We start from the raw sequence: 11,538 nt of genomic DNA on the forward strand, positions 1-11,538 counted from the left end.
AGGTGAATGATACTGCTCGGCTCCGACAGAACAGCTCCCTCGGAACACGGGTGCGAAGGTGTTTGAAAATCAGACGGTTTAGAATTGACCCTTGCCGTGCTCTTTGGAGGAAATTCTGTGTTGGGGATTTTTTTCCAACTGTCAAAACACGAACATTGGAAAGCCTGAGGTGGGGATAGCAGGTTTTCTGCTAAGTCACGGAGCTTTTTGACCACCGCAACGCCCCACAGGAGGGAAATTTCTCCAGGTAGGCCACCAAGAATTGTCTACGGTGAGGAAGAATGACCCAGAGCTGAGAGTTACAGAATTACAGAATCATTCAGGCCGGAAAAGACCCTTGGGATCGAGTCTGACCACTAACTCGCCTCGATAAACCTCACCCCTAAACCATCTCCTCCAGCCCCACATCTAAAAGACCTTTAAACACCTCCAGGGATGGGGACTCCACCACGTCCCTGGGCAGCCTGTGCCAATGTCTCGCTGCTCTTTTCTGTGGACATTTTTTTCCTAACGCTCCCCTGATGCAGTTTGAAGCTGTTGGGGTTTGAAGCCCAGTTGGGGCTGCTCTTGTTTGAACACACTTTTCAACTTCGCTGATGTCAGATACTTTTTAAACTATTTTGCTTTTAATGAGTTAGGAGGATTCATTCTGCGTTGTTTTACAAGTCAGAAGTAAAGCTGTTATGTGACCGAAGAAACAAATACTTCTTGATTTTTAAAATACATCCGTGAGAATTTTGGTTTTGCAGCAACCCAAGTTTCAGTCAGAGACAGGTTTTCTTAGAAAGTGTTGGTAAGGGTGAGGGGCAGATGCTGAATGTTGCTATTTTTCATAACAAGTCACACAGCGAACACGCAGTATGTGATTTTTCTGGAAGCCTATCAAAGTTTCATGTCAAGTTTTAATTTTAGCAGCAGTTTTCTGCCCTTTGCGGTCTGAAGAAGACCTTCAGGTTGCCGAGGAGGGATGAGGAGCTGGTGACGTGCTCCTCGGAGGGCGAGAATGCCTCTTGCACTACAGCCGTAATTTCATGGCACCTTTTCTCCTCCCTTACCTCTCTGAAACAGGTTCTGCGTGTAAATACTTTGTTTTAACAGAGTATTTTTATTGTAAACGTTGTTTGCGTGAATTACGAAATTAGTCTTGGCTGCTTGAATTCATTCACCCACCATCCCTGCGGAGTTCAAAAGGACGATTTGAGAACTTCAGTCTGAAAAAAGAGGGAACAGATGTCCTCAGGCCAATCTGCTGGACTGAAGCTTGCACGTAGTTACCGTGTGTCGACCGGGAGCTCTGTGCAGGTGCAGCGACTCGTTACCCAGCGCAGGCTCAAGGCGCAGGCGGGATCTGTCACTCTTTCTGCGGAGCAGCAAGTCAGGAGCCCAGGATGGTGTAAAGCGAGAAAACTCCGTTCATGTCTTGTGATCGTGTTTGCATGAAATGAAAACGTGGCTTGGTTGAGGTCATGTAAATGCAGGTTGGAAAAGCAGATTAAAATAGTAGTTTGGACCAGGTAGGATGTAGTATGTTGTTACTTTATACCACCTCAGGGCATAGCCAGGGCATGTGTTTTGCTGTAGTTCCATACTAGGAGACAAGCTGATGAATTTTGGAAGGCTCTTGATCTTTGAATCAGAAGAATTTGCAGCTTATTTAGATTTATTTTTCTTTTTAACCTTGGTCAATCAGTTGAGAAAAGCTTGTTGAGGAATTGCCACGTAAGTTGTATTCCTTCGTGGGAGACTTCTGATACATTTATCTCTCCATAGCACGTCATTTCCGTCAGGATTTTAAAAGGCAAACCTTTTTTTAAAATTCAAACCCTTATTTCAGTGTCTCTTCATTTTTCCATCCATCAGCAGGATTTCATCTTGAAGCGTATAAACGAATTGATAATTATTGTTCTGTCAATAGGCTAGACAAATGAAAAGGAATAATTATTCTGGTAATTTTTTGTGTGTAAGGGGAACTTTTTTTCATTGTAAAATTAAAGAAACTAAATGGCAGCACCGTCCACTTTTGAGCTCTGTTATGAAATCTAATGCAAAAGAAAAATTTAAACAAAGGAGAGCAAACACACAGTTGGATGTAATTTAAACCACATTTTGAAGACCGTGTTGGCAAAGTGAGTGTGGATTGTATTCCAGTTTTGTTTTCAATAATAGTGTTACCAGGGAAGTGAATGCACGTGCATGTCCAGGAGCTCTCCCCACGCGGACATACGGCTACAGGACGCTGAGAGCACTTTCCTTGTGTTCTTTGGTGACACCTTTGTGACTTCTTCACCCATGTGCCCGAGGTGTTTCCATCGTATCCCATTACTCTGTCCCTTTTCTCATGCTGTGCCTTCTCTCCTGCCACCCCAGAAATACCATTATTTGTTCCTCGTGCCCATCAGTCACGTCGGCGTTACAATGAGTGTTTTGTCCAGGAGCTGGTGGTAAAAGTGTCGATTTGAATTTAGGGACACCAGGTAGTAGAAAGATGAACCAAAGACCAGCTTATATAATGCCTTCACATAACTGAATTTTAAACACACATGGAAACACAACAGCTTGCTGCAGCTGTTGTGACCAAACCGCTGGTCAGGTCCCCCACGTGCAGTTCCCAGTGTTGTTTCCAAATCTGTTTGCTGGTGGCTACGAGCCGTTCTTCCTGGTCATTGCTCTGCCTGGAGTATAAACTGTCAGGTGGGACAGTTTATATTCCCGTCTGTAGAAACGCCAGAGGAAGGGCAGGCTCTGGAGCTGGCTCTGTAGGCAGTCGTGTAATTCCACTGCAGAAAGTACATTCAGTGTATCCACTGTAATTCCTTTCGGGAGTGGTCCAAAAGCTCCGTGAGATAATGGTTTTGTGTAACCGATCTGCAACGGGACGCTGAGCTCTGTTGGAGTTTTATGGGTAGAAATACACATATGCCTGCAAAGAAAACGTTCGCAGCGGTTTGCTTGTAGAAAGGGCGTTGGAAATATCTGGGGTAACGCTAAAAGCGGTTAAACGCTCGGGGTGCTGGGGAACAGAGAGATCTGAATTACAGCCTGCCCATCACCTCGGGTTCCTGGCACTGGTTTGACCTTTCCCGGTGGCGATGGGTATGGGGGCTGCTCGTCTCCACCCGTATCTTAACAGTTCCAAGCAAGCAGCCTTCTCAGTTGAACGCTGCTCGACGGACCAAAGTGCTACCTCGTGTTTTAAATCCAGTCGAGGTTCTTTCTGTTACGTTATAGGCAGCAATTATTGATAGGTCCTCTCAGGTATCCAGCCCGAGCAAAGGAAAAACCACGGAGCACGTTCCATCCTTTTTTGTGGGATCTGAGAGCATTCCTGTGCTTCGTTAAGTGATGGGACTGCCATCTCGGTACCAGGTTGTCAGTCCATTCCCCTCCCTCTGAGGAGAATCGCACTATTAAATTAGTTTTTTTTTTTAATTTTGCTTCGCTCGGAGCTGCTGTTTGTGAAGCGGGGTCGGAGCGGTAAGTTAGGTGCGCAAGAAGAGGGAGTGTAGCAGAGCCGCTGGGTGACTTCTCGTCTTGTTGTCTCTTCATTTGACCAGGATACGATTCTGGCAGAATTGCTTCAGATCAATAAAGAGTATATCGTTGGGTATCATGAACACGATTCCCTCCTGGACCACAAGGAGGAAGAGGAGCTCACTGAAGAGGAAAGGAAGGCAGCCTGGGCAGAATACGAAGCAGAAAAGAAGGTAAAGCGATCTGGTCAGGCTTACAGATGTGAAAGTAACCTGTCCAGATGTAAGTGCCACTCACCTTTTCAGTCTGTTTGGGGGGAAATGGATTTTCTGATGGGCCGAGAGGCAGATACGTAAAGCAAATGTTGACATATGAGAAATGGAGATGCCGCGTCTCATTTGCTCTTTTCGGTGCTGGTGGTTTGTGTGCGTTTCCTTTTTTACTTTCTTATGAAAGTTACTTTTTCCATTTACGCACAAATTTTTTTTGTTCCATAAGAAAACTCACCTGCTGCCCCGTGTAATACTTCTCTTGTACCATTTGAGGGAAATTTCTAGCTCAGTTCAAGATATTTCAGATTTTTTTGCCACGGTCCAACAACATGCATCAATCTGCCAGAAAGGACTTAAAACCTTGCTTTTTTTTTTTTTTTTCCCCTATTATTCCCTGTATCTTGTTTACTTGTTATTTAAGCAGGTGGTAGAATGGAGAAAATTTTAAATTGGCTTTGGGATTTTTTTTTTTAAACTGTAGAAGAAATATGATAACTTGTTGTAACTGGAGTCTCATAGCAGAAAATTCCTGGAAAGGCAGAGTTTGGTATTTGGATCTGCTCAGTCATCTGCAGGTACAAAAAGTCGATGTATAAATCGCTACTGCCCGTCTCGAGTGAACAAATGACAAATGAAAAGGGCTGCTGGGGAGAAGGTTTTGTGAGGGAGAAGAAATAGGGAGATAAAATCCCATAAGCACTGCAATTGCCCTGTGAGGAATCCACGTGGGAGATGAGCTTTAAATTTCTGCTGATACATCATTCATCTCACTTCTTCACACTGTGATTACAGTCAGGTCAAACTCACCCTTAAGTGGTGGGTTTAAAATATACAACAAATGCATCTTAAACAACGATATACTAATGAGCTTCGGTTATTTGGGGTTTTTCCCTAGTGTGCCAGATCAATATAACTCTGGCATTACTCAGGATTAGGTTTCTCTGTGATTCACATGCCCTTTGGAATTGAGGCTTGGAAAGGATTTCCAGTTGGCCGAGGGGGCTCAGCCTCGACGCGCGGCGTGAGCGCCGTGCTCGTCGTCTTCTCTAAGGGCCCGTTTGTCTGCGGGTGGTGTTTCGGGGGTTCTTACAGAAGACCAGGCGTCATCAGAGCTGTTCAAATACGAATGGTTCTTGTGTTTTTTAAGGGCTTGACGATGCGTTTCAACATGCCGACTGGGACCAATATGCTTCCCACCAATTTCAACTCTCAGACGCCGTATATTCCTTTCAATTTGGGAGCTCTCTCAGCGATGAGTAATCAGCAGCTGGAGGTAAGTACCGATCTGAGGACGGCGACGTGTCTGTGTTTTCCTGTCTAAATACTTGAATTTGTACGTAGTTGTTTCCTACTCTTAGTAGTTTGGGTTATTTTTATGGGTGTAGCTATACTGAAGTCTTAACTCGTACACGTATAAACCTGTAGCTGTGTAGTGTCTCGGGGTTCTGGAACCTGCATTCTTCGCAGACGCGAATCCCCACATCAAGCTCTCTGCCTCCCTCGGTCTCATGCCCGAGAAGGAATGGGAGAGAGGATCGCGTGCTCGCTTCCTCAGTTCCCTCTCATCTTGCTTTGCCTCGCTGAGGGCATTTTTTGCTAATAAACCCGCAAGGTTGTAACATGCAGGAGTTGAAGCACAGTTGTGTTGTTTCACCTGCTAGTACCTGTGAGGAGGCCGCGCTAAAGAATTGAAAGCCCCTAACAATGGGTGCGAGTCAGGAGGGTCTGTGTTGAGAATACCCGAGTTACAATATGCAGTATATGCCAGTATTGCACTAAAATGGATCATTTGGTAAAGCAGAAAGTATTCTGAGCGCATAGGATGGATTGAAACTGTAACGTCATCAAAGTCAATATTGCAGAAAATGTGCTTGGGTTGGTATGGAGCACGCCGGTGGGGATCTCAAAAACCTTTGGGCACAAAAATAGGGTTTTTTACAGATGCTGTCCACTGTGCCGGTGGGCACATGCTGCTCAATCAATGCTGAAATTCAGTTGTGTGCAAGCTCAGACTCACTGACTTGTGCAAATTGAAAGAAAAAAATAATTAAAGTGGGGGTGCACAAAGCGAAGAAAACTGATAAAAGGTTGGCAAAGAAACGTTCTATCTGCGCGTCATAATTAATTTTCTGGTGTTTTCTCAGGACCTTATTAATCAAGGAAGAGAGAAAGTTGTGGAAGCAACCAACAGTGTAACTGCAGCAAGAATTCAGCCCCTTGAAGACATCATTTCAACCATAGTGAGTGAAATGGGGAACTGGAGGTTCACGTCCGGAGATGGGAAAACGTTACCAGGCCAAGAAATTACTGGTTTAGATAGTCATTCAGCTAATTAATTGCATTATTAATTAATATAATTTCTAGTTTGTATTGACTTCTATCCTTGCATCCTTTGGTAACCCTTAATGGTATGTAGATGACGCAGAGCTTTAGGGGACGTGCGATTTAGATCCATAGTTACTTGCTGTGCTCTGAAAATGCCGATTTTCTACTGATGAGAATAATAATTACACACAGATATGATGTTCTTCCTTTATCTTGTCCTTCTCTACCTGTCTTGGTCTGCTGCATTTCTCACTTGCCCCCAGTAATCTAGATTCTGATGCTGGTGAAGTCCAATTTTGCATTTACTGGACACGGGGGCTGTGTTTTAACTCTGCGACTCTGACCGTGAGACAAGATCTCAGTTACTGTTAACGCTCTTGTTAAAATGCCTGGGGCCAAGGAGGTTTTGGTGTTTTCTCTTTTCCAGTGGAAAGAAAACGTGACCCTCACGGAGAGCCAAGTGCAGGCCCTGGCGCTGAGCAGGCAGGCGAGCCAGGAGCTTGACGTCAAGCGCCGAGAAGCCATCTACAACGACGTCCTCACTAAACAACAGATGGTAAAATGCCTGATACCCATTCCATCCGCTGCCCACGCACGCGCTGGGTGTCGAGCGTGGCTTTCGCATGGGTTGCTCATAAAATAGAAGTTGAGGTACAGAAACGAGGGCTTACGGGGCGCGTGTGTTGGCAGGGGAGGCGTAACGGTGACGTGTGCAAGGCAACGCTGGGAGCTTAGCCTTGTCGAAAGGGACTGCGTGAGAAATTCATCTTATTTCAGAAATAAAAAACGCTCACCAGGTTTTTCTGTTGAAGCGTTTCGCTTGAAGCTCCTGAGGCTTAAAAAGAAATCTGATTGCCAGAGCTCAGAGAGCAACTTGCGAAACACGCGTCTTAGAAAGTGCTGGTAATGGGGCTTGTCGTTTAGAATTATTTTGCAAAATCTGAACGTTGCTCAGATTGTGTCAACAGGGAAAAGTTTTTTCCTGGGCAGACAAGCCTTTAGTGCCAGCCTGCACGCAGGGCTTCCGGAGGCGGGGTGAGTGGTGCCTGACAGGTAAAGCTGTAACTGGTACTGGGCAATAATTTCACCCTCAGGGATGTCCCTGCCTGCGTCCTGCAGGGATGACCTCGGGCACGCTGTCCCGTTAGTGACGGTGATAACGCCGGCTCCGCTTTCCCTTCGCAGTTGATCAGTTGCGTTCAGCGGATCCTGATGAACCGGCGGCTCCAGCAGCAGTACAACCAGCAGCAGCAGCAGCAGATGTCGTACCAGCAAGCGGCGATGAGTCACCTCATGATGCCAAAGCCTCCCAATTTAATCATGAATCCTTCCAACTACCAACAGATAGATATGAGAGGAATGTATCAGTCCGTGTCGGGCGGGATGCAGCCGCCACCCTTACAACGAGCGCCACCCCCAATGAGAGGCAAAAATCCAGGCCCTTCCCAAGGGAAATCGATGTGATTTTGCACTAAAAGCCTAAAGGATTGTTAAAATCAGAGAAAGAACTTTTTATTTTTTTAGGAATCAATGGCTTAACAGAACTCAACTGTAAAAACAAAAAAGGAAAGGAAGAAAAGAAAAAAAGGAAAAAAATAGACCCCGTTTGGTTGGTCCCCTTAACTGCCACGTTCCGTTTTAGTGTTTCAGCCTTGTTTCGGTAGGACATAACGTTTTCCCTGTTGTCGGTGATGTTGCCTAGAATCTTCTTACGTGCGTTGAGTACAGGAGATAACAAGTTGTTTTCAGTGAAAACAAAGCCCTCCCGTAACAGTAGCATCTCCACAGGTTTCCTGTCTAAACTCCTGCGCTTGCTTTTTCAGTAGCTGCGAGGCCGTCGCTGGACGCGAGACGTTTGGGAAGGGCCCCAGGTGCGTGTGTTTGGGTCTGTAGCCTGTGTGAGTCCTAAAACAGCTGAGTTCTTGATTAGAGTTGATTCCTCAAATTCTGGGATCCTTTTCTGCTTACCCGTTTCTTTATATCAGTGGGAAGGGTATACCAGAGAGAGTCCAGTTCCCTTTCGACCGGGGTCTGGGCTCGTACTCTGTCATCTATGCTGAATGAAACAGGAACTGAAGATACTCTTTGAAGCAGAATTGAGTGCAATATTCTTAAATACTACTGCTCTGAAACTTTGGAGTCGTGCAGTTACGTAGAAACTGTGTGTACAGCCTTAAATAGCGACTGGGGAAGGTGCTCGTTCTTCCCCGGTCTTCTGCCATTTTTGTATTTTCAGTTTGACGGGACAGAAGAACAAGTGGTGGTCTTAGAGGTGGAGACGTTTTTTCTTCACGGCCCGATCCGCTCTCCGCCAGTCCAAAACAAAGCACATTTCTGTTAACTCCTTCATGCTGGTGCTACTGTCTCTTCCCGTTGCCGGCAATGGGAGACGGGCCAAGAAAACGAAATTCCTGGTATTTGGGGGGTTAAAAATAACGATGGTGGCCAGGGTCAAACCCGGGGCCGTAAACAACTCGACAGTGGCAGAATCAATCGCTGATTGAGAATCGATTCAAAGAAAGTGCTGGAGCAACTGCCAGAGCTGCCAGAAGGGTGAAGTAACTTCTCCTCTCGTAGAGTTTCCCTCACGCACTCCTCCCCGTTCGCCTTTGGTCGTGTGAAAACATGATTTTGTACACAAGAGCGTGATGTTTGGATTTTTTTGAATTTTTTTGTTTGTTTTAGGCCAGAGATAAATGCCTGGTTTGTTATATCCTGTTAGCACTCTCTTCGCCCACCTTTTGTGTGCGTGTGAAGATTGAAATTAAATACGAATAGGGCTTTTCTTTGAATATAGCTTGCTCGATTCTTCCTCCCTCCCCCCAAAAAAAGAGAGAAAAAGGTTGATAACTCCGGGAGGTGAAGTGACAGGAACATTCGGGGCAGCGGTGTATCGACCGCAGAGAACGCCGGAGAAACGAGCGGGCGGAGGCGTTTGCTTCAGTTATCACCGGACTTTTCTGACTTGCTGACGTGAACTAAAATCGTTTTGGTTTCTGGAAAGTTTCGTGCGGGAGTTTTGAGTTCTTGCCCTGAAGGGACAAGCAGGTTTTGCATCTAAACGCGCGACTGATGCGATCTTTCAGTTTGTGATGGAAACTTGGGTTTGTGACCATCAGAGTTGGTTTGATCTGCTGCAAAACCAGCCGACAAATCGCTGTCTTGGCCTCTTCTATCACAAGATACCACAAAGGAAGCTCAGCACGTTCTCGCGCTGTGCCAGCTCTGCGATTGAGATGGGATCTGCGGGGAGGGGAGCGAAAAGAGATGTGTTCGCACTAGAAGAAACAGAACGTGAGACTTGGAGACAAATGTTGGAAGGCAAATGTACTCTGGGCAACTCTCGCCGATATTCCTACGAGTCGGGAATAAGAGAAACACTTTCTACCAAACCTGGGAATGTTCAATGGAGTTTTACAGTAACTCAGAGACTTAAATGTGGAAGTTTTAGGCAACATTTAACGGCACATTTTTTTTCATTCTGGACAGAGCTATGGATAACAAGACTAACGCCTAAGAAGAGATCCGACGTAAGGATTGAAGTAAAACTTGGACCACTTTGCATACATGTTTCTCACTTGACGTTTTAGCCGCATAACGATGTGCTTTGAGTATAACATCGAGCTTTAACAAATATTTAAAGATGGAACATACATCGATCGATAAGGTAACACAAGGCTCATTTTTATATTTGTTTTAGATGTTTTACCTAGGTGAAATGGCTTAAGATGACGAATAAAAATGTTGCTTGTAATACAGTTTTGCCTGCTAAATTCTCCACATTTTGTAACCTGTTTATTCCTTTGGATGTAAAGCGTTTTTGCTTAGTATTGTGATATTGTATATGTTTTGTCCCAGTTGTATAGTAATGTTTCAGTCCATCAACCAGCTTTGGCTGCTGAAATCATACAGCTGTGAAGACTTGCCTTTGTTTCTATTAGATGGCTTTTCAGTTCTGTATTAAATATCTTAAGTACTATAGAAAAGGTGTCCCCTCTTCCTATAAGGCTGTTTTGTAATATATATAAGGACTGGAAATGTGTTTTTAAAGAGAAGAAGCATTCAAGTATGACGATATACTATCTGTGTTTTCACCATTCAAAGTGCTGTTTAGTAGTTGAAACTTAAACTTATTTAATATCTCATTTAATAAAGTGACCAAAATACATCAGCGTGCCTTGTACTACATTCCCACGCAGCGTGAACCCCGCAGGGACGCGGCCTGAGCACGTGTCTCCCGAGAAGCTCTTGAGCTCCCTTGGTTTTTCTGCGGCGAGGTACCTGGTACTGGATGTAGCCGTTAATTTCGTTTCGGGAAAATAGTTGTGGTCCGGGTTTTCAAAGTATTTGAATTAGTAGCAGCCTCGGCAGCCAATCTGTCTGGTTAAAAATGAAGAGGGAGTTATTGCCCAGCAGCAAGTAATTAGGAGAGAGGGGAAGTTCTACTTGGTCATAGGATCACAGAATGGCCTAGGCTGGAAGGGACCTTAGAGATCATTTTAATCCAGCCTCCCTGTCATATTAGAGTAACCTACCTGCGTATTTTAACCTCAGCAGGGTACTTCTCCCTTTCTTAGTTATTAAGTCCTGCCTGTTGGCCCCCAAAAAATCTTTCCTACGCAAAAAAAATAAAATAATGGTGTGACAGTTGAGTTTTAAATCTGACCCTACACTTGTTCCTGGAATTTGAAGTTTTGTGCCTCCCAGGTGATGCTGCAGCCACATCCCGGCCCTGGCCGGGTCTGCTCGGGGAGGTGCAGCTTGTCCTGCCCAGGGCCGGGGATGGAAACCGTGTCTGGTGTGAAAACAATCGAACTGTGCTACAAGGCACAGTGTGGGCCACGGGTTTTTAAATATCCCTGTGACTTTTAACTTGATTGAAACCTTTGGTAGGGCAGTGGGAAGCTTGTGTGTGTGGCCGAGGCTGAACGTTGGCTCTCTGTGTCCTGGGGCGAGTCTCCTGCACGAAGCAGGTTTGTGAGGGGCTCCGATGCTGAACAGTGACATTTCCATGTGTTGGGGGCTGAATGCTTACCCGAACTTTGCCTGCTCCCCGTGCCAGGATAGTTGGTCATGCAGCAGACCCCTGAGCATGAGCTGATTGCAGCTGGTGGGGTGCAGGAGAGGACATCACCCTTTGGAGGAGGTACCCGGGATCGTCATCTCCCAGCAGCGCTATCCCAATCGGGTGTGGATGTCTGTCTCGCCATCAATGAGAATTTCGTCTCTCCTTCGGGGATGCTCCATCCCTGGGTGCATTTTCAGGAACATCTGGGCCGTGATCTGGCCCCTGTGACACATCTCTGGACGTCCAGCCAGGTGGGGCAGCACCCAACCAGAAGGGTCACCGTCCCTGCCTTTGGGCACTGAGTTTCTGGACTCCCTCTGCAGTTCTGGGTAAGTTTCTGAGGCCTCCACTCTCCCCCACAGAGAAAGGAGAACCACGGCAGCCAGGGCGCCATTGTGCTGA

The 11,538-nt window shown here is 45.8% G+C and overlaps 1 protein-coding gene across 1 annotated transcript in view; it reads left to right on the top strand.

Annotated features, from left to right (window-relative positions):
• Positions 1-7,626, top strand: part of ATRX (alpha thalassemia/mental retardation syndrome X-linked) — a 57,729-nt gene extending 50,103 nt beyond the window's left edge. The window contains exons 31-35 of the mRNA XM_009867167.1: positions 3,555-3,704; positions 4,891-5,016; positions 5,888-5,983; positions 6,496-6,624; positions 7,254-7,626. Coding sequence (XP_009865469.1) covers positions 3,555-3,704; positions 4,891-5,016; positions 5,888-5,983; positions 6,496-6,624; positions 7,254-7,532 — 780 coding nt within the window. The 3' untranslated portion in view covers positions 7,533-7,626. The remainder of the gene's footprint in view (positions 1-3,554; positions 3,705-4,890; positions 5,017-5,887; positions 5,984-6,495; positions 6,625-7,253) is intronic.
• The last annotated feature ends 3,912 nt before the right edge of the window (positions 7,627-11,538 follow it).

Source organism: Apaloderma vittatum, unplaced genomic scaffold (genome assembly GCF_000703405.1).
Source record: "Apaloderma vittatum isolate BGI_N311 unplaced genomic scaffold, ASM70340v1 scaffold17333, whole genome shotgun sequence".
Lineage (NCBI taxonomy): Eukaryota > Metazoa > Chordata > Aves > Trogoniformes > Trogonidae > Apaloderma > Apaloderma vittatum.